General features: G+C 40.2%; 1 protein-coding gene across 1 annotated transcript in view; it reads left to right on the top strand.

Moving 5' to 3' along the window:
* Positions 1–26594, top strand: part of LOC136675513 (epidermal growth factor receptor-like) — a 58488-nt gene extending 31894 nt beyond the window's left edge. Inside the window, exons 2-28 of the mRNA XM_066652071.1 lie at positions 5523–5674; positions 5936–6122; positions 6988–7122; positions 7381–7443; positions 8099–8217; positions 9379–9520; positions 10200–10316; positions 12387–12513; positions 12810–12883; positions 13458–13548; positions 13802–14001; positions 14426–14558; positions 14663–14753; positions 15225–15382; positions 15671–15712; positions 15999–16143; positions 16885–17007; positions 17388–17486; positions 19099–19284; positions 20425–20580; positions 20703–20778; positions 21314–21460; positions 21685–21782; positions 22282–22449; positions 23720–23761; positions 24145–24238; positions 25378–26594. Coding sequence (XP_066508168.1) covers positions 5523–5674; positions 5936–6122; positions 6988–7122; positions 7381–7443; positions 8099–8217; positions 9379–9520; positions 10200–10316; positions 12387–12513; positions 12810–12883; positions 13458–13548; positions 13802–14001; positions 14426–14558; positions 14663–14753; positions 15225–15382; positions 15671–15712; positions 15999–16143; positions 16885–17007; positions 17388–17486; positions 19099–19284; positions 20425–20580; positions 20703–20778; positions 21314–21460; positions 21685–21782; positions 22282–22449; positions 23720–23761; positions 24145–24238; positions 25378–25748 — 3536 coding nt within the window. The 3' untranslated portion in view covers positions 25749–26594. The remainder of the gene's footprint in view (positions 1–5522; positions 5675–5935; positions 6123–6987; positions 7123–7380; positions 7444–8098; positions 8218–9378; positions 9521–10199; positions 10317–12386; positions 12514–12809; positions 12884–13457; positions 13549–13801; positions 14002–14425; positions 14559–14662; positions 14754–15224; positions 15383–15670; positions 15713–15998; positions 16144–16884; positions 17008–17387; positions 17487–19098; positions 19285–20424; positions 20581–20702; positions 20779–21313; positions 21461–21684; positions 21783–22281; positions 22450–23719; positions 23762–24144; positions 24239–25377) is intronic.
* Positions 26595–26895: the final 301 nt, after the last annotated feature.

Below are 26895 nucleotides of genomic sequence, written 5' to 3'. Positions count from 1 at the left end.
AAGGGTGCTCCATCACACAACACAATGCCTGGGGTTTTATAATCCGCTAACACACCTCTGGCTGTGAGCATGGTGACCTCATGCTCAAGTGGAGGTGATCCTTAGCACTCTATCTGCAGTGCTTCTCTGTGGAGATTATATGAGCTGTGTGCAACAGAAAGGCTGTGTCTGTGTCCCTGTGTGCACTTCAAAGTACAGACGTCATTTGTGTCGACTATAGCCAACAGAAACAAATCAACAATGGCATTACACCACAGTTCTAAACCAAAACTTGTAGCCGGTTAAAGAAGTACAGAGAAAGTGTTTCTAATAAAGCTCACAGTGAGTGCAGGTGTATTTTTAATAAGAGCCTCATGACCAAGAATTAGCACCACAGGCAGGAGCATAATCATAATCAGCGCTGATTAAAGTTGCCTTACGCGGAAATGAAAGAAAGCAGCTGGCTGAGCCTTTAGCTATAAGCTAACTCCAGTACCCTGAAGGCACCTGCCGTTGCTTGTCTTGATTACTTTTGCGTGTCAGAAAGATTCCAAGGCAGAGTATGATGAGAGATAGTGTGTACTTGTTATTGTGCACATACAGGACAGTATGTCCCCACTTTGTTATTAAAACAGAGAAAAACAGGGTTAACTTGTGGGACAGACAGAATAGCCTGGAATTGTACACTGCTTTTTTTTAACAATATTCCCAAGTTTTATGGTTTCATAGAGCTGCTGGGGGAACAAAATTTAACTTGAAATCACTTCTCCATTAGTTTGTACGTAGATTTCACCAAGCTTTACCAAAACTAATGATCCCAAATTGCTTTAAATAAAAGTTTTACATTATTTTCCATTGAAAGTTGCTTCATTCCTTCTTTATAATGTTGCCATTTTGGAGATAGGAGGTTTCATGACACACACATGACACATGTTTGACTTTGTTACTTCCTCAGGTGGTTTTGTTGTATCATGTCAGAATACAAGGTCAAAAATCTGTTCTTGCCTGATCTTTCGTGAACAATTGAATACAACAATAAAGAAAGAGGAGAACCTGCTTATGAAGCAACGTGCAGGGTTTCAGTTTCTGTATGAACACTGGTGTAATTAGTTTTCTCACGCTGCAATAAAAGATGACTTTGGAACCTCAGATTATCATCTTGTTGTCACTCTTTCTTTATTAAAGCTGGTGAATTCTGCAGCCAGGCAGAGCTTTGTGGTTCCGTAATAAGCAGCTAGTTGTGTGGTCAGGAACAGACATGTCCAGGAATGCAACCTAGCACAATTTACGTGCCAGCACTTCAGGGAAGACTTGGATTTTTCTGCTTGTTTATCTTAAGATTTGGAAAGGAACATTATAAGAAGCACTAGTGACTTGTTTTTGCACCGTTATTACAAAAACAATCTTCAGTTTTACAGCTGTCACCATTATCTGGTCGAATAAAACCACTGATTCTTCAGGAATTTGCATCCCATTAATGTAATAAAGTGTGTGAAATAAAAAGAGAGTAAACTCCAGCAGCACTGCTGTGTCTGATCCACTCGTACCAACGCAACACATGGTAACACTGCAGCACTGAGAATGATCCACCACTCAAATATTAGGCCTACCTGCTCTGTGGGGGTCCTGAGCATTAAAGAATAGGGTGAAAGGTGGTTATAATGTACAGTAACAGTCAAATGTTTAGACACGCCTACTCAGGGAGGGTTTCCTTTATTTTGGGCCATTTTCAACATATTGTGAAAGTACAGCACCAGTCAAAAATTTGGACATCTTCTCATTCAATGGTTTTTCTTTGTTTTTTATTATTTTCTACACTGTAAATGAATACGGAAGACATTCAAACTATGAAGGAACACATGGAATTACGTAGTAAAGGAAAAAGTGTTAAACAACCAAAAACGTAGCCACCTTTTCCTTTGAAGAGAGCTTTCCACACTCTTGGCGTTCCCTCAGTCAGCTTCATGAGGACGTCACCTGGAATTGTTTTCAGTGAACAGCTGTGGCCTCGTCAAGAGTTAATTTGTAGAACCGCTCGCCGCTTCTTAAAGTGTTTGAGACCATAACTTGGTTTGTGCAGTGGTAGGGGCTGGTGCACAATGACTAATGAGGAGACGTGTCTAAACTTTTGACTTTTGGTACTGTATGTACATATATATACAACAACCAATTTCCTCTGAACCCTGAACTGTAATGATTTATGATTCTAAATCTTATTTAAACACGAAGACTTATTCAGACACAAACTTACACAAGACTGGATTAAGAAAAAGGACAACTTTGACCTGTTTGCATTGCACTTGTTCTAATGGCGTCTTTGTTATCAGTGTTTGCGTTAGTGTGGGTGTGTGTGTGCGTGTGCGTGCCGTGTGTGTGCAGTCTGTGTATAACAGAGCTACTGCCATCCACAGGATTCCATCTGAGTGTGCCATGGTATCTGAGGAATTATCACCACAGGAGGAGATAACAAGGATTTCATAATATTTCTTTTTTTTTCGTCTGTCTGTCTGTGAAATATTGTGGATCAGGAGTATTAATCAGTAGAAAGTGGTTGGTGTACAGTTACTGTGCTTCAGTGTTTGCTCCCTGTTAGTGTTGGGAATAACATGACTGTTTTGTTCTGAGGTTTCACTCACTCTGGGTGTGTCCTGCTCTTCATGTCTTTGTATCTGTCTTTCACAGCTTACGTGTCTTTGTGCTGGGTCTGACTTTTATTTTCTCCATTCAGAAAGTTGGCACAGGTCCCGCTGAGATTCACCGTGAAAGATAATGTTTTCAGTCACTTAATGTGTGCGCATTAACACATACAAACAGTTTAACACGTACCGGCATTATGAGCATACACACACACACACACACACACACACACACACCAAACAATTAATAATGAATTAAGCAATCAATCAGTCAATAAATCTAATAAATAATTTGTCTGAATTCCTCTAATAATAATGCTCTGATGCCTGGCCTTTTATGGTTCGTTGGGGGTCCCGACCTTTGAAAAACACAGGGAAAGTATGCAGAGCAACAGATGAGCTACAGTCAGTCTGTATCTTTAACACTACAAAGTGCTCCTGTATGGTCACTGGGGCTTAGAGAATGGAGAGTGAGTGTAGAAACAAAAAAGTATAATCGGATCCCGCTGCTCTTCCAGTGAAAACTTCTTCAGTTTCAGTACCATGTTTCATTATATTTCATATATCATGAAATATATCAAGAAAATGCCTTTCAGGAATGAGTAGTCTGATGCTGATTTACTAGTAATAACAGTGTAAATCTGAGCAAGAAAAATGGGGGGAAAATAAAAGCCCAGTGGTGTGTCTGGAGGACTGTCTACCTGCTGCTTTTAAGACTCCGTCTCAGAATTATGAACCAGTCTCTGCTTCCTGATACAGACAGTGCCCTTTGTTTCCAGTCTCTGCTTTTCTTTTACCGTTTTGATGGTTACGTTACAACATTTCTGCATAAATCAGTGGTGCATATCTAAACAAACTCATACAAACAGGTTTTGATGTGAAATGCTTCATGTAGAGAAATAAAAGCCTTGAAAACAATGTGTTCCTCATCAGAAAACATATTCATAACCATTTCCTGAAATACACTGCTGTGATGTAGCTCTTAAAGGCCTTGTTAAATGTTCAGACATGTGGGTTCTATCACAACCACTGTGAACAGTCCTGACTCTGGTAGGGAGCATTTCAGGACAAAACATTCTCAATACCTTTGAGTGCATACTGCCAGCTAATTTAGAAAAGGAGTGGTATCTTCCTGCACCTGACATTGGCAAATTTGTATTAGACTATAATACTGATACGGCACTTGAAGGTTAGGTTGAAATTGGCTGCTCTTTCAAATAGATAGAGGATATAATCAAAGCTGTATATGAGTCCAAACAAATCCCTCGTGTCTTCTATGGGAAGTGATTAGAGCATTAAGCATCTACAATTCAGCTAATGAGTGGTGTTTCGTTACACAGTGGGAGAAATAACCTTCTTTGCCTGGGAAACGATTCCATTATCATCGGTAATATCTTCTACAAGCTCATGAGGGACTGCTGCTTTTAGTATAATTAAAGACAACAAGGTTCAGTTTCCCAGTCTGGGATTAAGCCTGGACCCGGACTACTTTGTCCATATTATGGAGAATCTCCATTCAGATTGTTGTTAAGTCCAGGACTAGGTTAAATCCCTGGGACACTGGGTGTATGATCTAGTTTTCTTCCGTGTCTTTATGGTTTTCATTAAAGCTTTTCCAGGGGGAGGGGTTATTGAAGGCAAGCTATGATTGGTTGGTGGGATTTATGGAAATGCGTCATAAAACTGTGATAAAAAGAAATGTAAAGGACACTAACAGTTGAAATGAATTAACTATAATGAAATACATGTTATTAATACACTCTGTTAGCGTTCACACCTGTAAAAAACATCTGTTCAGTGGTGGTCCTGTGGTAAATGAACACGTCATTCAGTTCCTCCTTAAACTTTCACTGGATAAGTGACAGTCAGCTCAGCTGCTTTTAGGGAGGAGATGTTCTGGTTCTAATCAGAGAGAAAGAGGAAGGTGGGGTGGGTGGGGGGGGGCTGAGAGAGAGAGAGAGAGAGAGAGAAACACAAGGAGATGGAGGATTTAATCAGAGAGAGACAGTGACATGAGAAAAGAACTGAGAAAAAAGAGAGGCAAGGGAGAGAGATGGGAGAGAGAGAGAAAGGAGAAAATAGAAACAGGAAAAAGAAATGGAGAAGCAGTTTGAGAGGGGGAAAAAAATGAGATGAAATCATGACAGGGAGAGGAGAGAGAAAGTGAAATAAATGGAAGAAAAGATCGAGATGGAGGATAGAAAGAAGGCAAGACAAGGAAAAGAAAGGAGAGACGGTGAGAGGAGAAAGACAGCAGGAGATAAGAGAGATAGAGAGATAGAGAAAGAGATTTCTCTGGATCTTTGACCATGCCGTGTTTTTCCTGGCTGTGTAGCGTTTGCCGTGGTTCTGTTTAAACAGACGCCCACCGGCTCTCTGCTCTAATTCATGAGCTGGATGACACGTTCATGACTTCATTCTGCAGCAACTGAAAAGTTTTTTAAACTTTAACCATTAGTCTGATCATGAGGAGAACATGTAAACACACTGCACTGGGATGGGCAGATACCGAGGATGAGTGAGAAATGTTCAGCACTGTCATGCCTCTGAGACTTTTTTTTTCCCCAGCCTTAGCACTTATTTTCTTCTTCTCACAATGTGAAACATCCCTATCACAGTCAGTAATGTTGTGGTCTGGGCTCTGGGGCGCCCAGTCCATTGTTCTGAGATCACCAGGAACTACGTTTTCATGAAGACATGAAGGGCTTGTTGACAGCTCTGTATCCTTTTAGACCCATAGTATTATTTGTCTATATGCAGTAGAAGTGTAGACATTTGTGGATTTGAAGCCTCTCACCATATTTTGAGTGGAAATTATATCTTTTCTGTGGTCAGTTTGCTATAATTATTTCTCTCTCTCTCTCTCTCTCTCTCTCTCTCTCTCTCTCTCTCTCTCTCTCTCCACAGTGTGTCAGGGAGGTAATAACAGACTGACTCTTCTGAGCACGGTAGATGATCATTATCAGAACATGGTGAAGATGTACAGTAACTGCACCGTTATTCTGGAGAACCTGGAGATCACATACGCCACACAGAAACACGACCTGTCTTTCCTCCAGGTACAAACAAGAGGCATCTTCTCATAACCTATTTCTGTCTCCAGACAGACAATATTCACGAATGTCATTAGTTATTCTTTGAATGAGTCAATATATGCTCCATAGAATGGATTCCCCCAGCATGAGAGTAGCCATGTTTAAAACAAGTGAGACCTCCAGACCACTAGGTGTCATTATAACGGATTCTGTTTATGAGAAGGAGATGAAACATGGAATGAGTGACTGCTTCATAAACACTGCCCCTTTTTTGTATATCTTCAGAGCATTGAGGAGGTAGGTGGTTACGTCCTGATAGCGGTCAATCAAGCCGTGGAAATTCCATTGAGAAACCTGCGGATCATCCGTGGACACACACTGTACATGGACACTTTCTCCCTCGTTGTCCTGTCCAACCAAAATCAGTCCACATCAAGGGGCCTGAGAAGACTGCCCCTCACCAGTCTGACCGGTGAGTCTTGACCTGGACCTGGACTGAAGGAATGGGGTATACTATGTATGTGTAGATACTGTGACTAGGTGTTAGCAAGACTAGCCTAAATTACACATGCAAACAAAACAGAAACAAGCAATATTGGTAATATAATTCAATTCATAACAGATTGTCAATTCATTTCTGATTTAACCATTAGCAGTTATTGTTATTTGGCAGTATTTAAATGCAGTGTCATTACTTGAGTTAAACACATTTATGTACATTGGCCTTTACAATTATGATATAGATTCATTTCAAATGTAATCCATATGGTTTTAAAAGTATTGTTACTGAATTCTTAATTAACATTTAGCAGTAGTGAACTATGGCCATGGGTTAGGGCTAGGCCTACAGTTCAGGCTAGGAATTAGAATCAGAATTAGAACCACTTTATTGGCTGCAGAGGAATTTGTTCTCCATATTTAACCCAATCCGTGCAGTGAAACACACATTTACACACACACTAGTGAACACTAGGGGGCGGTGGGCAGCCCTAGCCCCGGCTCTTGCTCAAGGGCACGTCAGTCATGACCCGCCAGCTCTGGGGATCGAACCGGCAACCTTCCAGTTAACTGTTTTGCCAATAGAAAAAAAGCTCTGGAGAAGCTACACATGTGCCTACATTCACCATTTCTAATGTCAGTGGTGAGCCAGTGGGGTATTAAGCCCCATGTGTGCTTGCTCTTTCTATGCAAATGATACAAGTGGTGTATGCACAACTGAACAGCAGTGTGAGCATATCCATATGTTGGAGGAGGTGTCTACAAACATTTGGACATGTACTGTGTATTGTGTGTATAATGGTTGCTTGATTAATTGCTGTATCATTCTTCAACTCCAGAAATAATCAGGGGTGGAGTGAAGTTTTCCTCCAACCCTTACTTATGTAATGTGGATACCATCCAGTGGGCAGACATCATAAACATGAAGAGCAATCTGAATTCCATCATATTTGAGACCAGCACTGCTAAAAACTGTGAGTAACACCATAAACCATCCGCAGTGGACACACTGGACCGTTTCGTGTCTTACTGTCCAAGAGACTATTTTTGTATTATTGTATGGTAACACACCTAGTTAAACAAACAAACATATATTTTACTAGAGATTTGCTAGAGTGCACTGGTCACTGTGTATCACTCTGTACTGTATCGGGGTTGTCCACTGTTTGGCTCTGTTCATGGACTTTGAAGTGCTGTGGTTGAGTGGGAGCTCATTGTTTTTCTTTCCCCAGGTAAACCGTGTAGTTCCAGCTGTTATAACGGCTCCTGCTGGGTTCCTGATAAATGCCAGACATGTAAGTAGTAAATATTCAGGGCGGTTTGATGCTGGAATTCAATGCTTCACATTGTACAGCTCATACATTTTTAAGCATGGAGGTCACACTGAATAATTAAAAACACTAAAAAGCGTTCAGAAAAGTGCTGAGCTGTTTTACTTTTACTATGAAATGTAGATTTCTGCTGATTCTTACATAGTGTACTGGGATTAGTATTAAGTGCTTTTAGGGCTTGACATGAATGCTTGTTGGCAACCATTTCATGGCTTTGGGCGAACACATTTCATACGGACACTATTTTAGTCCTTCACAGGGCAACACAGACACACACACATTCATTCACACACTATGGACACTTTTGAGTCGCCAATCCACCTACCAATGTGTGTTTTTGGACTGTGGGAGGAAACCGTAGCACCCGGAGGAAACCCACACGGACACAGGGAGAACACACCAACTCCTCACAGACAGTCACCCGGAGCGGGAATCAAACCCACAACCTCCAGGTAGCGACACTACCTGCTGCGCTACCGTGCTGCCCCTTTATAAATCATTATATCATTAATAATAATCATAAATTTTAGCACTTATTTTCTTGTAATATATGTTCTTAAGTCAGTAATTTGGGTTAAGGTTTAAACGTGTAAGACTCTTTTGTTTTTGTTGTATACAGTTACAAAGCTAACGTGTGCAGAGCAGTGCTCTGGGAGGTGCAAAGGAACCAAACCTAGCGACTGCTGCAATGAACACTGCGCTTCAGGCTGCACTGGACCTAGACCTAAAGACTGCCTGGTGAGGAGCAGACTGATGTCCTTTTATACGGCAGCTTTTTCAAATTTCACATTTATTAATCACCTACAGCACATTAGGTTTCTAGTCAATCATCCATTCAAAAAGTAATTCATAGAGGAAATGGGACTCTTAGCAGCTGCCCCCATCAGATAGACCGTGCTTAAAGCCTTTATGTCTGAGGTCAGGAGAAAATGAGCTCCACCCTTGCATTAGTTGTTACGCTGAGAAGAGGAAAGAGGCAAAGATGATCAAATTTGGAGCATAATCAAATATAATGTCTTCAATTTACAAAGGCAAATGTGTCATGGATTATACCGTTCCTCATATCTCTGATGTGGTCATTTCTAGAAGGAGAAACAGTCATTTATTATTACTTATTATTTATTTTACTGTGCCTTCCTAAAATGACAAATTCTACGCAAATACTGTAAGTGTTTGGCTTGAAATAAAATAAAGGTTGTAAGTTACAGGGTTTTGACATTAATCAAAAATCTATATAAAACAAATTAATCAACATAATACAAAAATACATACCTTTGCTTAGACTTCCCTTCACATGTCAGAGAGAAGACAGACAGAGGATTAACGCATATCATGCTCCAGACCACAGCAATCAACACAATGTGCTAAAATGACCACATGCTAAGTGTCTTCATTTTGCAGTTGATAATGTAACTGAACCTCAACTGAGTGGCTGGTCTATGCTTCATTGTCCACTGAACATTTTTAACACCATGCTTCCATTTTGTCTAATATAATATAGACAGGAAACCCTGTATCAGATTTAATCTAATAGCTGCTGGTAGCACATTAAGCTGTGTGCGCATTGAGCATGTCCTCAAGGACATAGTCGACCATTCACTGCCAATGAGGCGTCCCCTCAGAGATAAAACCCCATCAATAAGAGCTTCATGCTCTTGGAGAAGCCGGGCAAAACCTAACCCCTGCAGGAGTGAGAAAATGCTCGTTTATATGGGGTTTTTTTTGTAAACCAACCAGAAAATACTCATTTAAAGAGTCAACAAAATGCTCTGTCTTTCTAAAGCTTTGTAAAGTTCCAGGTTTCATTTCTGACAAATGATAGAGGTAATATTTCCTTTAGAAATGATCCAAAATGACAAGTAATACATTAACCTTCATTGAGTTTGTGTGTGTTGGCAGGCCTGCAGGGACTTCCAAGATGAGGATACATGTAAAGACGCATGTCCCCCTCTCATGCTTTATGACCCCAACACCCACCAGCTGGCCCCCAACCCGTATGGGAAGTACAACTATGGAGCCACGTGCGTCAAGAGCTGCCCACGTAAGAGCTGGACTCATCCCAGAGATTTGTTGATTCAGCTGGAGGCAATTAAGAATAGAAGATCTTTCAATAGACAAACTTCACTTAAAGAATTACACTCTAGTGTAAAAAGAGTGACACAATAGCTTCTATATAATACATTTTATCATTTAATTTAGTGTTGGCATTAAGGAAAATAGTAACAGGAGGTAAGGTGAGGCATATAATGTATTCTTTAAGATCAGTTTAAGACAGAGCTAAGCATGCAGTGTACAGTAAGGGAAAATAGTGCATATTGTAAATATAAAAGTCCTGAAAAAATCACTGGTGATTATATATAGTAAATAAAATGAATTATGTGATACATATTACCGCCTTACTTTTCTCTACATGGAGCCATTTCTCCCTGAAGTGCCCTGAATTACTTTGTTGACATCTTAATGGTTAAAATATGCAGTAGTTTGAACAATCAGTGGAACTGCCTTTTCCCTCAGGTCCTGGCTATTCACACACAACTGACAGACACCTAAGTTAAAATATGATTATCCCCAGTCAAGACAAAGACAATCATTCAATCTGGAATCGTGCGCTTGAGTCTATTTCATAACTTTTCTAGTTTCTGAATAACATGAGTTATTTATGAGTTGGTTGCTGATCATTTGTGGTGTGTAACTCTTGACTGAATGCTGCTGTGTTGCAGATAACTATGTGGTCACGGATCATGGCGCGTGTGTCAGAGCATGCAGTCCGGGCACCTATGAAGTGGATGAGGATGGGGTCAGGAAGTGCAAGAAGTGTGAAGGCCTGTGTCCCAAAGGTAACATTTTTTATTAGGGCCGAAGTATTAATGGTTCTTATAATAAAAATAGCAATTTGAAGGGAGTATAGTTTCTAAATAGACAGTTTTCTCTAAAGAGCTGCAGTTTTTATTATAGCCTACGTCTTTAAAATATAATAAATGGGAACATTTAAGCGATTATCATTTAAGCTTATGATATACCTGTGGCGTTAGACCAATCAGACGCTACCAAACACCTGTGTGTTGTTGTGACATCACAACCGCAACCACAACTAACTGGTTTGACAGTAATCCTTGTGTGTGTTTTGTTTTTTACCCACCCAGTGCACACAGGCCTGCAAGACCAGCTACTTTATTGGGTTTTTAAAACAATACAGTCTTTTATGTTCTACTAATTAACAGGTTTTTAATTAGTGTAGTGCACACAGCATAAATGTTTGATATTTGCCATGAGTCTCTGCTCGATTAAATTTACGTATCAGAAGATAAATATGGCTTAATTTCTCTCATAAGAAATTTGACTTTTGGGACTTTAATTTTAAGGAATATCACGAGGACAAACCCCAGTGTCCACAAACCTTAGATTCACCCCAAATAACCTTTATGTTTTTGGTGCCTAATAGTCTGAATAAGGGGCCATAAACGACACTTCACGTTTATTTACAATAGGATAATAACAAAAGGATAGTGTTATTGATCAAACCATTATTTCCTCTGAGACTGCTTACTCAAAGACTCTTAAAACTAAAGAATGAAACCTTCCTTAATTCCCATTGGTTTAAAAAGGACTCACAAGTTTCACATGGTATACATTGTTGTAAAATAATTCCAGTTGGACCAGCAAAAATTGGAATTATAATTATGTGTTTACAATGACCTTTTAATCATGAATCACCAGCATTTCTTATGGCAACTGTCTAGATATTACGTGTGCCATTTGGTTAAGAATTGTGTAAAACATTACTTATTCTGAAGGGTATTACTTTGTGTTAACATATAATCTGATATATTGCATCTTAATTAAACTCTCTCAAGTGTGAGGAACTCGTGTAGGAATATTGTATATTATTGTTTGGTCTTAATTTCAAAGGCTTGATTTAGGGATGTAACAATTTTGGCCATTCACTCCTCTGTCAAAATGTTGTAAATTATATGTGATGTCACCACTTCAGGGATGTTCCAGTCGGAAAACCCAGTAGAAACCTCCAATCAGATTTAAGAACCAGGGATGGATTCTCCTCCCTCAGTTCCTCAGGACCAATCAGGCCTCAGAGGCGATGGTCGTCACGTCCGGTTTAAACTGCTGCCGCTCAAGCATTTTTAGCTAAGTTCAGTTGAATTCAGACCAGTTCCGTTTGGTTTGGCAGAAGAGAAGAGAACATAATGAACTGAGAGTCACACACAGACAAGTTTCCATTTTGGAAGTTCAGCACGGCAGAAATGAGAAATGAGAGAGAAAAATGACTTCAAATGGGTTTAGAGCCATAGCCTCAGCTAATGTTTTATTTCAATGTCTATATTAGCAAATTAGGAAGCTGTAGTTTAGTCCAGAGACACATGACACCATCCATGCCCTGGGTATGAAAAAAACCTCCCACATCTGAGCTCTGGAAGTTGTGGGATGAGTTTAAGGCCACAGTTTGCAGCCCGGGACAGACGTGCCTGAGATCGCCAAAGAATGCAAACCCAGTGCTGGAGAATGCCACAGGCTCCTGTAGAGTGGTCACACTATGGCAGTGTCTCTGACCAAAGCATAGGCAAGGAGAGAAACAGCAGATACCCGCTGCTGCTTTGCAACAAACCAATGGCTACAAGAAGCTCCAGAAAGTCCTGCGTGTCTGAGAAGTTATCTGTTATGAAATACACTGACATGGGTTACATAGCCAGGAGTATATTTATTCCTAATCATTGTTTTTGATAAAATGTGAATGTTTTTGAATGTTCTGTGACTTAAAAGGTACAAATAATTGATGTCGATGGGCATCAGCTGAACCAGTGTGAAGCCTTTTTTATAAATGTTCTAGTCCAGTGTTGCCAAGAAAAACTATAAAAAGTGAAGTAAATCTTTGATGTGTTATCATCCTCTAGTTTGCTCTGGACTGGGAGTGGGTCATCTGAAACATATCCTGTCAATCAATGCCAGCAACATTGACTCATTTGAGAATTGCACAACGATCAATGGAGACGTCTATATCATTACAACAACGTTTGAAGGGTAAGTTGGAAAATCAGAAGAAAACCCTGTTCCTTTTTGTTTTAAAATGACAATGGAAAACTATGTTAATTTCTAAAGTGCATGGAGTTATAGTCTGCAACCATGTTGTACAAAGCCTCAGTTAACACATGACAGAGAAACTGTGATTTGTTGGTGCTCTCAGTGGTGTTTTCATTAGAAAGACTCTAAAAAGTTGCTGTTGTTTATTGACATTTTTAAGCTGAATTTGAGCAAAAAGCTGGCACTTAGTAAAATAATGAATGTTATGTTTTGTGTTTATTCGTATTTTTTTGCAGAGATAGATATACAAAGACTCCAAAGCTTGATCTTGCCAGACTCAGTGTTTTCAAGACAGTCAAAGAAATCACTGGTTAGTACAACTGTGCATAGCTTTGTATATCATTATGCATGTTATATATCATTCATTCATTCATTATCTGTAAGCGCTTATCCAGTTCAGGGTTGCGGTGGGTCCAGAGCCTACCTGGAATCATTGGGCGCAAGGCAGGAATACACCCTGGAGGGGGCGCCAGTCCTTCACATAATTTAACAGGGCAACACATAATTCACAGGGCAACACAAACACATTCACGGACAATTTTGAGTCACCAATCCACCTACCAACGTGTGTTTTGGACTGTGGGAGGAAACCGGAGCACCCGGAGGAAACCCACACAGACACAGGGAGAACACACCAACTCCTCACAGACAGTCACCTGGAGCGGGAATCGAACCCACAACCTCCAGGTCCAGGTGTGACTGCGACACTACCCTCTGCGCCATCGTGCCACCCTTATTTTTTAATAAATATGGCTTAAATCCTGACACTGGGGCCTCACTGATGCACAGCTTAATGCTTTACAAACTGTTTCAAAACCATTTTTATATAAGTCCATAATTTGTTGAATTGGTAACAGCAGGGACACCTTTGTGTACATTTTCAGGAGCCCTGTTGATCCAGCACTGGACACCAAATTTGACCTCCCTCAGCCCCTTTGAAAACCTTGAGGTCATCCGTGGACGAACAAAATATCAGTAAGCATACTTTTTTTTCAATAAAGTGTTATCTTATCTTCCATTGTAAATGACTGGACTGATACATTAAAATGTTTGTCCTAATGTGGGTGAGCCAGATCCTCATATATGTCTGAACCTGTTGGCGAGCATTTTTAAATTATGTAAAGCAGTGAAAATGGAGATATGTCACAATACATTAATGTAATATATTCATCTGCAGTATGGAAATCTAATTCAGGTATGGCTTATTCCACTGTGTTTCCTTTAACAGAGGTACAATCAGTCTTGGAGTGAGCAGAATTCCCATTACTCACCTGGGTCTGCGAGCTCTCAGAGAGATCAGTGATGGAGACGTGTCTATCACACTGAACACAAAGCTCTGCTACAACAGCCCTGAGCACTGGAAACGCCTCTTTAAATTAGATACACAGACAGCCAGACCCATGCAGAATGCAGACCCAGCCACTTGTGGTGAGATATTACCGGTTCCAGAAAACACTTTTCAGGTGTTGAAACCACTTTTTGGCTGCTGATGTCTCAGCTGTTGGAATTTATTACAGAAAAAAGTAGTGTCACGGAATTATTACTGCATTTTTTATATAAAAACATAGTTCCTGGATTTTTTTGTGTACTGAATTTCTTATCCAGACATCTCTCTCACTCTCTCTCTTTCTCTTTCTCTCTCTCTCTCTCTCTCTCTCTCTCTCTCTCTCTCTCTCTCTCTCTCTTTCTCTCTTTTTCTCTTTCTCTCTCTCTCTCTCTTTTTCTCTCTCTCTCTCTCTCTCTTTCTCTTTCTCTCTCTCTCTCTCTCTCTTTCTCTTTCTCTCTCTCTCTCTCTCTCTCTCTCTCTCTTCTCTTTCTCTCTCTCTTTCTCTCTTTCTCTCTCTCTCTGCAGTGGCTCAGAACCAGACTTGCGATGAAATGTGTAGTTCTGAAGGCTGCTGGGGTCCAGGGCCCACCATGTGTTTCAGCTGTGAACACCACAGCCGGAAAAAGAGCTGTGTAGCCTCCTGTAACCTGCTGGATGGGTGGGTACACTCACTCCACTACCAAATTCATATTATGCACTGTGTAAACTGGGAGAATAGTGAATAATGAAACCAGGAGCAATCGCCTTGTTGTTTGCCCACAGGGAGCCTCGTGAATGTGAGGTCAACAAGACGTGTCTGGAGTGTGACCCCGAATGCAGACTCCAGAATGGAACCAAAACCTGCACAAGTCCTGTGAGTTTTTCTAAAGATCTGTCCGGATCGGTCAGTGCCTCCATTCATAGTGCGTTGAATCAGATGAACTAACATGCTATTCAGTTTATGAGACATTCCTAATTCGTGTGACCACCCACTGGCCGCTTCAATAGAAACAATTGCCTTGTAAAGTCAGTGGTTCTTTTGTTAGAAAACCATTATTTAAATGTCTTGTTTATGTTCAAGGGACGGACATAGCTTCTTCAGTGAAGATCTGATTTAGAGTGGCAATGCATGAATTTATTCTTCTGTAAATAGTGTTTGAAGTATTACAGAAGAAAGCTGTGTGTGTGTGAATGTGTGTGTGCATGCGCACTTCAGGGCAACCAACATTTAAAAGAAATGAGTCCTTTATGGTTCCTAAAACAATGTCAGGAGTTGGCAGTCTTGTGACGGTTTGTGTATTATTTTGAAATTGTTAATATAATATTTCACTGCTTTTTGGTGCAGGGTCCTGATGGTTGTGTGGAATGTGCAAACGTCAAAGATGGACCCCACTGCGTGTCCCGCTGCCCTCAGGGCATCCCAGGAGAAAAGGACACACTGATCTGGAAATATCCGGACAGTAATGGGGAATGCCAGCTGTGTCACCCAAATTGCACCCAGGGGTGAGTGTGCCAAACCTCCACCAACATCAAAACACACGCAATACAGTCAGAGATCAATCCGAAGCCAAGCTGACCCTGGATTATGTCTTCTACATACTTTGAATACTGCAGGTTTTTTATTATATGTTCTAAGAATATAGTGTATTTCTTACACACGTCTTTTTGAATACACAGTCATGTGCAAAATTTGGTGATGAAATTACATGGCATTTTAAATATATTTAGTGAATAGTTACTATTTTTTAATTATATTTTTTGAACTTCTTTAAATGTTTTAATATCTTTTAGATGCACTGGACCAGACCTGAAAGAATGCAGAGATTTTAAATCGTGAGTTGAAAAAGAAACGTGCTTGTAATTATGAACATATAAATTAACCTCTTATATTAACTCCCTGATACGGTGGAAGCTATAATAAAAATCACTGGACTGGACATTGATTATGCAGCATTAAGAATATATAATAAATGTAGTTTTTGAGTCTTTTGTATCATTTTCTGTTAAATAAACAGATAAATTTTTACTTTGTTTTGTTTGCTTCTGAAGATCAGAAAATCTGCAACATTCAGTGACTGATCTCCACTTTATCTATATTTCCATGTATCTCACCTTTCAGTAATTCAGGCTTGTCCGTGATTGCTGCTGGGGTCGTTGGCGGTCTTTTGGCCTTTGTTATTCTCAGTCTGGGTGTGGCCGTGCTGTTGAGGAGACGACACATCAAGAGGAAGAGAACTCTGCGAAGATTTCTGCAGGAGAGAGAGGTTTGGCCAGATTCATAACTTCTACATTGTGTCCACAAGTTACCATATCAGATATATTCATTTCCCCCCTTTCCCCAATGCAGCTAACAAGCCACAATTGTAGTCTATCAGTAGCTATCTTTGAGCCTGCATTACATTGGCTTGATGAAAAATGAAGCAGAACATTACTTTCCCAACTGGTTAGCAACAACCTGGAACACCTTAGAAATGAAATTGCACACCATTGCAGCACCAGTGGAACATAGCCACTGTTATGTAAATAAAAATCCTCTTAACCTATAAACACATCATAAAAAACCCCTTATCTAACAATTAATAACATTGTATTACAGCAGATAAATGAAACATTACAAATCTAACTGTAAAATTTGACCTATTTAAATGTATTAAAGTTTGTTGACATAGTGCTACTACATTAATTGTTAGAGCCTTTAGCCTTTTAGCTCCAGTGCAAAAGAAGACAACGGAAGCAAACTTCCAACACCATACTTGTTGAATAAAAGATCATAGGTATCATAGGAATTTGTGTATATTTCTTTTTCATAAGCTCAGCAAGATAAAGTCAGACCAATACTTATACTCTTCTGTTGACAGCAATATGTTTATAGTGCTTTTCTTAACAAAGAGTGGTGTTCTGCTGATTTTGGGACAGGAAGCAGCAGATTTGGACAGGACATGTTCTTGAGTGATTGTGTAGAGGTGTTTTCCTGAGAGGAAATGTTTATGTGTGTTTGTGTGTAGTTAGTTGAGCCCCTCACCCCCAGCGGAGAAGCTCCCAACCAGGCCCTCCTGCGCATCCTCAAAGAAACAGAGTTTAAGAAGATCAAAGTTCTGGGATCCGGAGCTTTCGGCACAGTGTATAAGGTGAAGAACCTTTCTTTGTCTCTAATGCATATAAACAGAAGAGTTCAATATCTCTGTAAACTTCTCACAGCAAATCTGTTGCCTGGAAGGTTTGTGAATACACTGCCTGGTGTCATTGTGCTGTGATTTTTGTTACAATATTGTAAACTGGGTTTTAACCCTCCCATCTAATACATAAAATCCAGGTACATCTGTAGATATCAGGGCAGATTTATGTATGTACTGTACTCAGATACTTATTTGCTACTCATCAGACTACATTTGATGCTTTATTTTATAAGCAGAATAGATTTTTATTCCATGAGAATTCCATGTTCAGCCATGCAGCCCTTTGGGTTTTGTGTTGTTGTCTTCTCTGATAATGTGTCTTTTTTGTTCAGGGCTTGTGGGTCCCAGAAGGGGAGGATGTGAAGATCCCTGTTGCCATAAAAGTTTTGCGAGAGGCCACGTCCCCGAAAGCTAACAAAGAAATCTTGGATGTGAGTTTGAAGAAAGTTCAAAATCCTAATCAATGAGATATGGCTCCGATTATAACCATTATTCTATATTTCTAATGGATTTCAGCTGTCCGTGCTAAAATATCTTTTATTCCATTCATCTGGCCTTGATAAACTGTTTGTAGCAGACTAAGTCACTCCTGTCTATTATGCAACAATAACCATGTTCATTTCAATTGATGTACAGTGTGTACATTTGTGAATCATTCACTATGTTCCTACAGGCTTATCAACAAACAGTTTCTTAGTTGTTATTCAACAGTGGTCTGTGAGGCATTTATATTAAGGCTGGCAAACTCACATATGTCAGGCTTTGTGTATTGATACTGATCTGATGAAAGTTTATTTTTATTTTTTTATGTTTTTGCTAGAGGAAGGGCATTAAATTATAGTTATAAACTTAGTCAGTGTGGTTCTTTCTACACTGATGTATGAGAGAGTTTTTGAGCTTGGTTTGAAGCAAATACGTGTAAATAAATGAAAGCACAAAAAAATGAAATAAAGAAATTGACAGCCGTCACAGATTTAAAACAATAAAAGTTATAGCTTCTGACTGGTGCTATAACACCTTTATAGGGAAGCAGTGGATAATGTTTGTTTACTTGAGCTTGAGAAGCTACTGCATACTGGGAGCAGCTGTAATTTAAAGAGTCCTGACCTCACATCCTATACACTAGGTAATGTTTTTAAATTAAACACTAATTCCAATACACTGATGCAGTACAATAAACTGTCCTGCTGTTCAGTTTTATATGACGAGATGTTTTGTTAAATCCTGGTACACTTTTGTCAAATTTTATGGGAATATAAAAATCTTAGTTGTGCTCATGACGACCATGGAGAAAAAGAAGTTGGGTCAGTGTGTTTTGGAAAAGAATGCATGGTTAGTGTCTGCCCACAAATACCCTACAGTGTAAAGCTATGAGGTGAAATCCTGAAACCGTCAGCTCCTTTAGAAGTTGTTCCTGGACATGAAGGAGGAAAGCTACTGAAGATAAAAAATAAATTTAAAAGAAACCCCTCTTTGATTCAGAGGATGTGTTTTTAGTGATAGTGTGGAAGTCAGTTGCTCTGAAGATAACTCAACTATGTGAACATGGGTGGCTTTGATAGGACAGGAAATCTGACAAGGAACAGGTCTGTAAATATTAATAAGGAGGCGCTGTGTCAAGGATCTTCTGAAATATAAGCCCTATACTCCCTTTGCGACTTAAAAGAAAGGAAAATAAATATTTGCACTGGCAGAGCAAGTAGTGTTTTAAGTTTTTTTTGTTGTTATTTTTTTTCAGAGAAGTGAGGCCACCCAGTAAATCTGCCATTTCTTCAAGTTTGACCCCTTGCTCAGAACATTGATAACGTACAAACACAGCATAGGGTCTTTCTGTTTGTAAACAATATCACTGTGTCAGCCATTTTGCTAATTTCTCATTAGTATTCTCTTTATTAGCTGATGGGTTTTACTTAGCTATTCCACCCTTGCTTTGCAGAGATCTCTAACAGAGTCTCTAACAATATAACAACCATTTTTATTATACTGTCACGTATGCAACCTCCATTTAACTAGCTTTCATGCTAACTGCTTTTGTGTCTTCAGGAAGCCTATGTGATGGCCAGCGTGGAGCACCCTCACGTGTGTCGGCTCCTGGGCATCTGCCTGACGTCCACAGTCCAACTGGTCACTCAGCTCATGCCCTATGGCTGTCTGCTGGACTATGTCAAGGAAAACAAGGACAGCATCGGCTCTCAGCACCTGCTCAACTGGTGTGTGCAGATTGCAAAGGTAAGGATTCTTTCTTTTACCTTTGTTGACAGCTGTGGTATTAACTCTAGGCCTGGTTCAGCACTGAAATAGCAGCAATAGAGCAGAGTTACATAAGAATTGATATTTGTATTGAGTCTTTTTGTGGTGTAAATAAACTTGTTTTTTTGTTATGGTGGTTGTACATGATAACAAGAAATCTACATGGTCATCTTTGTGGAGGGATGTCATTAATTTCACAGCAGGAGGTTCTCACTAAACTCTCACCCTCATTGCTCTCTAGCAGCTAAACACAGGAACACAGTGCTTCACACACAGAGAGCTGTCCTTGTTAATCCCATTTCAGAGTTTGTTTAACAGAGATTTCTGTTCTGCCAGTGGAATGGCCAACCAGGGGCCCTGCATAAAGAGGCAGAAATCATACAGCCCAAGAAATAGGGAGAGAAATAAAGCAATACCCCTGTCAATTAATTAGTACATATATTGCCAGTGAAAGAAGACTTAAGGCTGTTAAATATCTTAAATCATATTTAAGGCTAAGTATGATTTAATATCCCATTGTAGAAATTGTTCCCAGAAATGGCCTGGTCTATGAGGAGCAGGCGTTCTTTCAGAGATATCCCTCTGCTACTGTACTGGCTCCTTACACACCGTCGAGTGCTAACACTGCAATATTGTTTCGGTCCACAAAGAGCTATAAAGAAAAGTGGTTATTACAGCAGTTCGGCGAGGCTTCATCATGTTAGAGAATCCCAGCTGTCTTGCAGTCTGATGTGCTGAATGTTATCTTTATCTGATGCGCTGTGATAAATTCTAATTAAACTCTAAGGGAAGGCAGCTGGAAATGTTGCCAGTGTTTGTCATATTTCCCCGGTGGTCTTCAAAATGAATTATATTTTCTCCTCCGCTTCGCACTTCTTAATGAGATGATCAGATAGCTGTGGCGAGGACTTGGAGGGAAGCGAGGAATTTCATGTATCATTATGCTTTCTGATGGTTTAAGGGGCCTGGAGCACATGGTGTAAATGCCACGCAGTGCAGTGTCAAGATTAAATGGAATTATGTTGTTTGCACAAACAAGAAATGGAAAAACCATCTCATCTCTCCTGCTCAAACTCTTTGTGGAAAGTCCCTGAACTTTGTGTGTAACATCTGCTTCAGGGAATGAACTATCTTGAAGAGCGCCATCTGGTGCATAGGGATTTGGCTGCGCGTAATGTGTTGGTGAAGACCCCTCAGCATGTGAAGATCACAGACTTTGGCCTGGCCAAGCTGCTCAACGCTGATGAGAAAGAGTACCATGCAGACGGCGGAAAGGTGTGTACTTGCCATTTCTAAATATATATATATATGAAAGTGATTCACGAACATATTCATGTAAAAGCTGAGAGCTGTCAGTCATTGTCTTAACACAAAACATGAATGTCTACTCTGTATAGGTGCCAATCAAATGGATGGCTCTTGAGTCCATTCTTAACAGGACGTATACACATCAAAGTGATGTGTGGAGTTATGGTAAGAAATCCACCTACTACAAAAGATACAACCAATTTTTTGAACAGAACTCAAATTCCTGAAGATATTCTTTCTAAAGATCCACACATTACCTTGTCTCTCACAGAGGCAGCCAATTAAAATAATAATAATAGTTTCTGGGGCCCACAACGCTGCATTTCTAAGCACTGTGACCAGTTTCTGGAACCTTGGAGTAAGACACGGCCTCAAAACATCAGAAAATTCATTGCTGTTTAATGAAAAAGCTCTATTTTTGTCTCTCCTCTGAACATAGAACCTAGTTCTGTTATTTCAGTGGTAACTAACGATCTCCAGGTGCTATATTTATAATTACATGGAAGACCTGGCCGGCCTAAAATATTACTGTTTTTGTAAACATCCAGCTGTGAACCTTGTAGAATTTTTAGCCAGTATTTTCATGCATTTTTTGAAAATAATTTTCTTTTCCTACTCTTATTTACCAAGGGTGCCAATCAATAATGAGCTGTTTGTACAGCAGGGCTTCTTTTAATGCCTCTCTACTCTGCCTCTGTAGGTGTGACAGTTTGGGAACTGATGACATTTGGGACAAAGCCTTATGATGGAATCCCTGCCAGTGAAATCGCAGGAGTTTTGGAGAAAGGCGAGAGACTGCCACAACCTCCAATCTGCACCATCGACGTGTACATGATCATGGTCAAATGTAAGAGTGTAGACACTTCCCACACATTCAGGGATCTGCTGGGTATTTGGATCAGAACTTGGTGAAGCTGAACCTGATCTAACAGAATCAGAGAATCAAAGCGTTTGATAATAATTTGGAAAGCATGATCAGATGATTCATTCGACTGAACTCCAAGACTCTTGTAAACCAGACTCGAGTGGTATTTTTTTTGTCCTCACAACCGTGGTTATGTTTTTCCTCAGGCTGGATGATTGATGCAGACAGCAGGCCGAGGTTCCGAGAACTCATCTCGGAGTTTTCCAAGATGGCACGAGATCCGACACGCTACCTAGTCATTCAGGTGACCTAAATATACCTTCATTCCATTTCTGCATATCCTTCAGTGATTCAGTCATGATTCAGTGTGACTAGATGAAAACAAACTAGTCAGGTGGATTTTGGACGTCATAATGTTTTACCTATGAACGTACAGCTCAGTAACAAGCACCAGCTTGATATTTTTACACTTCCTCTGAAATCTCTAGTGCAAATCCAACAGATTAGATTATGATGACAGCAGTAGATAATTAATAACCTACATCCTTTGAGTTTTTATTGAATAATCCATCAACGTGAATTTGCTCATAGGTTTATAGACTCAGCACAAATTTTTATAGAACTGATGTGGTATTGCAATGCAATTACATATCGCCACCAGGCATAGAGGCATCGCCAAACATGCATAGAGGGACTTTATAATGCAAAATATACCCCATAACAACACAAGTCAAATGGTTTCAAAGAATAGCTATGCTGTAGAACTGCTTCTGAATGGATCTGGCTGATTGCTTCTTGTTCAGGGCGATGAGAGGATGCACCTGCCCAACCCCACAGACTCCAAATTCTACCGCAGTCTGATGAGTGCTGTAGACATGGACGATGCTGTGGACGCCGATGAGTATTTAGTGCCCAATCATGGCTTCTTCAGCAGCCCCAGCACCTCTCGCACACAACTGTTGCATTCTTTGGTAATGACACGTGCATGCACACACACACACACACACACATGAAAAAATAGTGAGATTTTGGAGAGGGACACAGCTATAGCCTTTCTTCATTTTATGGGGGCCTCTTAAAACTCTAGGGCACCTGGTTTTCAGCTCCAACTGCAGAGGTAGATGTGTTACCTGGCCAGGATTTAGCTGGCCCAGAGTCAATCGCCCATTTCCCGTTCTTTTGTCCAGCCCCCAAAAGCCCCTACACTCTCCACCTCCACATCCTCCCAGGTGCCCACTGATTAATGAGCGCTCTCCAGTGACAAAGCGTATGAACGGCTTGCCAGGCCTCGGCGTCCGTGTGCTTTTTGGCCCCTTGCCTGCTCCTGAGTGCTCACTAAACTCCCCCAAGTCTTTCAAGTGTGATTGCCTTTGCAGGCTATACTCCTTGTTCAAAAATATTTTGCAGAGAGAGAGAGAGAGAAAAAAAGAAGCCCTGGCTATAACGTTGGCTTACATAAGGCAGCTGTCGCTCCACAGCCATGTATGGACAGGATCTCGTGTCACAGATGGTAGCCTAGTTTACTTGTTTCTCACTTTTTCTCATTTTTAAAAGAGGGTTTTGAAAAAGAAATCTGGTTTGGTGATTGGCTTCTTCAGTTGCATAAGCCTTGGTTATGAATGAAGTTTCTTAAAGCTGTTAAATACCTGTGCGTACATCTACAATACATACAAAAGACAAGTTCTTATCTTGTCTGCACGCTATCTATCAAACAGATCAGACACTGTGTGGCCATGATTAGGAGAACAAGCAGTGCTGACAGATCTTTGCTGCAAAAGATTCAGAACAATGAAGTGATCTGAATGAAGACATCCAGCTCCAGCCTAATCTCTTTACTACGTTCAAGAAAGAATAATAAATTTATTAACCTACTGCATGAACTGTAACACAAGTAACCAGGATGCGCTGATGTGAAAATACAGTGCAGTGCAGAAGTCAGAGACCAGTATTTTATTAGCATTATTAGCATATTAGCATCTTTTTCAGTCTAAACAGCCTTTAGGTGAAAGTTCTTCTGAAGATCATTTTTTCAGGAGATGTATCTTAGATCTGAGATAATCCATTTTCATAAAGAAAGGGATTTCTATCAAAAGGGGACTTGTACATCCGGGTAGACCACCAAAACCAACCAAGAATAACATTGTTTCATTTCAAAATGGATATTCATGATGTTAAATGAATGATGGGAAAAAACTGTTAGAAAAGAGTTGTCAAGACTGTGATTTTTTTATCTTTTTTCAGAGTCTCAACAGCAGCATCGGATCATGCCACAACAGGAACGGGGTGAGTGAGCAATGTCAAAATACAGAAACTGGTTTAATGTCTCTAAATTTGTCAGTTTTATTTACATTATATTTACAGTGTAAACAGTGACTCAAGTTTTTCATCAGAAGTCAGTTGTGACTCGTTTCATTATTCATACATGTTTGTCTACTACCTTCAGGGGAAACAGCGCCCGTTTCATATTTACACACTGACTATTGCACTACAGCTTAACATGAGTTAGATGGGCTTCCGTCCAGATTTGTATGTTTGTTTTAACTTATATAAAAAGTTATTGGCCAACACTAGTTTCAGGAAGTGGAACAGGTAACGCGGGATTTCATCTTCATGAGTAAGCTGCAGGGTCCTCGCTGAGTAATGCACTGTTTTTTGGTTTGTTTCAGAATCTCTTTCCAGTGAGAGAGAACAGTGTGATGCTGCGCTACATCCCAGACCCAACCGACCGGTTTCTGGATGGAGATTTCCAGCCAGCCCCAGGTCAGTGTCAGTTCAGAGATTAGGTAATGACAGGGTAACGCTGTCATGAATAGAGCTTTTAACAGTGTGAGAGAACAGCACATGGAACAGATCATTACACAAAAGCCAATTCACCCACCACCTACCAGTGTTAATAAATCCAAGAATTCACAAAATATCAACATAGATTTTCCTTCTAATTCAAACATAGTCAACACATGGTTGGTCTCTTACGTTTGCTTCTTTAGTTTTGCGCTGAAGCTACGAGGCTAATGAACACATGTTTGTAGACAAACTTGAAAGGTATAGGAAAAATAATGTTTTTTATTCCCTCATGTGTTAAATTTCACAATTAAAGAGGAATTTAAGAACTAAATCTAATGTATATTATATATTTTAAATAAACTATGCATCTCCCAGAATAGTAACTTTACAGGAGAAGAAAAAAACTACTTAACTTTCAGTGGAAGTGAATGGAATATTTTATTTCAAGTAATATTGGAAAAAATCAACAAAACTGGAGATAAGTGTTTTTAATTAGACATCGATTTTAAAAAAAGCATCTATCTAGCTTAGTTTATCCTGTTGGCCCACCACTAAAACTGCAATGGCGCTTTTTCACTATGGTTATGGTATCTACTCGCTATGGTATCTACAGCTACTTGCTGTTTGGTGCCTGGTACCGGGCTCGTTTTCCAGTACAACAGACGCCCCCTGACATTTAGCTTGTGATGTCGCAAAACATCAGCCACAGATTCAAGGAGTGTTTGAACTTCTTGAAAACACCACAGTGTAATTTTAAGAAGTGCCATTGTGTTTCAGATAAAAACAAATGTGATCTCTGCTGTAGCTTGCGGATTATACAAACCACTTGTTTAGAGCTAGATGTCTGTGTTTCATTGTGACTAAGTCTCTCTGGCTAATCAGTGCTCTGCAAGGTTTAGACATCATGGTTTAGTCCCTACTCGAATCGCTTGGAGCCATGAGCCAGCAATTACTATAAGAGTACCCATTCCAGGTACCAAATTTACTTAATGGAACAGCAAAAAGTCCAAGTAGAACCAAGCTGAGCTGATCAGGTTCCATGCAGTGAAAACGTGCCATAAGGAACCCCTGCCCTGAGATTCTCTAAAAGTCTGTTTGTTCCTCTCTCACAATAGAATACATGAACCAAAAGAATGATGTGGTCATGTCAGACATGTCCAACCCCAACTATCAGCAGCCGGGTCCACCACATACCGCGCCCTCTACGGCTGCCCTGGACGAGACAGAGGAGGAGTACCTCAACTGCTTCAAAAATCCAGTAGCCCTTTCTCCAGCCACTCCACCCGAGTACCTGAACACCTCCCGTCTCCTTTCGCCCTCTACACCCAGCCATTTCCAGCCCAACGGCCACAGCTTCAATCCCCAGAGCAGCATAGACAACCCTGACTACCAGCAGGACTTCTGCCCCCAGGGGCCCAAGCCAAAGGCCAACGGTCACCTCCCGGCCACAGAAAACGTAGAGTACATGGGATTAGACGTGCACTAGTAAGGGTTAAAACTCCTGCAAATACAGGAGCCATTTAGACTCTTCAGCAGGTCTCCTTTGTTTTGGGGCGGGATATGGACCCACACGAAGTTGTCTTTGTCTGTACTGCAAGGCTCTACAGTGCCTCTGACTTCGTGGAAGGAGCTAAAATTCTGGTTACATTCCACACACCATGTTTCTGACTACAAGGACGTTTTCACACTTGAGGTTGCACAGAAAGTTCGGTACGTTTGCGAAGGAGAGACAGCTGTCAGCATGTCTCCTGTCAGTGACAACCTGTTCTGCCCCGACAACAACACATCTGGACCACTGCAAATGAGCAATGAGGTTTGCATTGAAAGAATTCAGGTGCAGGTGAAGCTGGGCATCAAATAATGTGATTCAGTGTTATTACTTTTCTTTACATTCATTCATCTTTCTTTTTGGAGAATGGCCTCTTTAAAAATACAGTGTTTCTGTGTACACGTACAATGCAACATGGTTTATCAACATGCATTTTCTTTTGTAAGTGAATAAAATCCCAATTTAATGAAGAGGGCATTGAACAAAAACGTACTTTCTGTGATAACCTGGATGGCAAGTTTTCAGGAGTAAGTTTTGTTAGTTATTGTGAGGGTTTGTAAGTAAAGTATGGAGCTGTATAATTGATCCACACTTTAGAATTTGGTTCTCACTTTACCCTAAGCCTGGAATCAATCCAAGGTGTGGATCCCCTTTATTGGGTCAAGTGTGAAAATGCCCTAAGCAGTGTCTAACTTAAATTTAGTTGATATCCATATCTTGAATGTCAGTTGATTACGGCCTAATCACGAAGAAGTTAATAATATACAAATGAAATATAATGCTGACAGAATATTGCCGGTCTTCAAGGCAGCACTCCATGGCTGTTGCCTCATAAATGCTGATAACATTGTCTGCACAGTTGTAGAAATCTGATAGGAATAACAAAGTTGTCCAACATTCAGTATTATTGAAGTAATTCACTAGGCACTGTAAAACCTTTAGCATTAGCACTAAGTAGTCAAAACTAACAGAGAGACCAATGGCAACCTTTAAATCCATTAATGTCCAAGATTTTATAAACAGAGCAGGTTCTGTGGCTATAAGCTCAGCACATGAAGACACTAATGCTTCAGAAAATGGACAT

This window comes from Hoplias malabaricus, chromosome X1 (genome assembly GCF_029633855.1).
Source record: "Hoplias malabaricus isolate fHopMal1 chromosome X1, fHopMal1.hap1, whole genome shotgun sequence".
NCBI classification, from domain to species: Eukaryota; Metazoa; Chordata; class Actinopteri; order Characiformes; family Erythrinidae; genus Hoplias; species Hoplias malabaricus.
The sequence above is the reverse complement of the archived record's forward strand: the minus strand, read 5'-3'. Positions and strand labels throughout refer to the sequence as shown.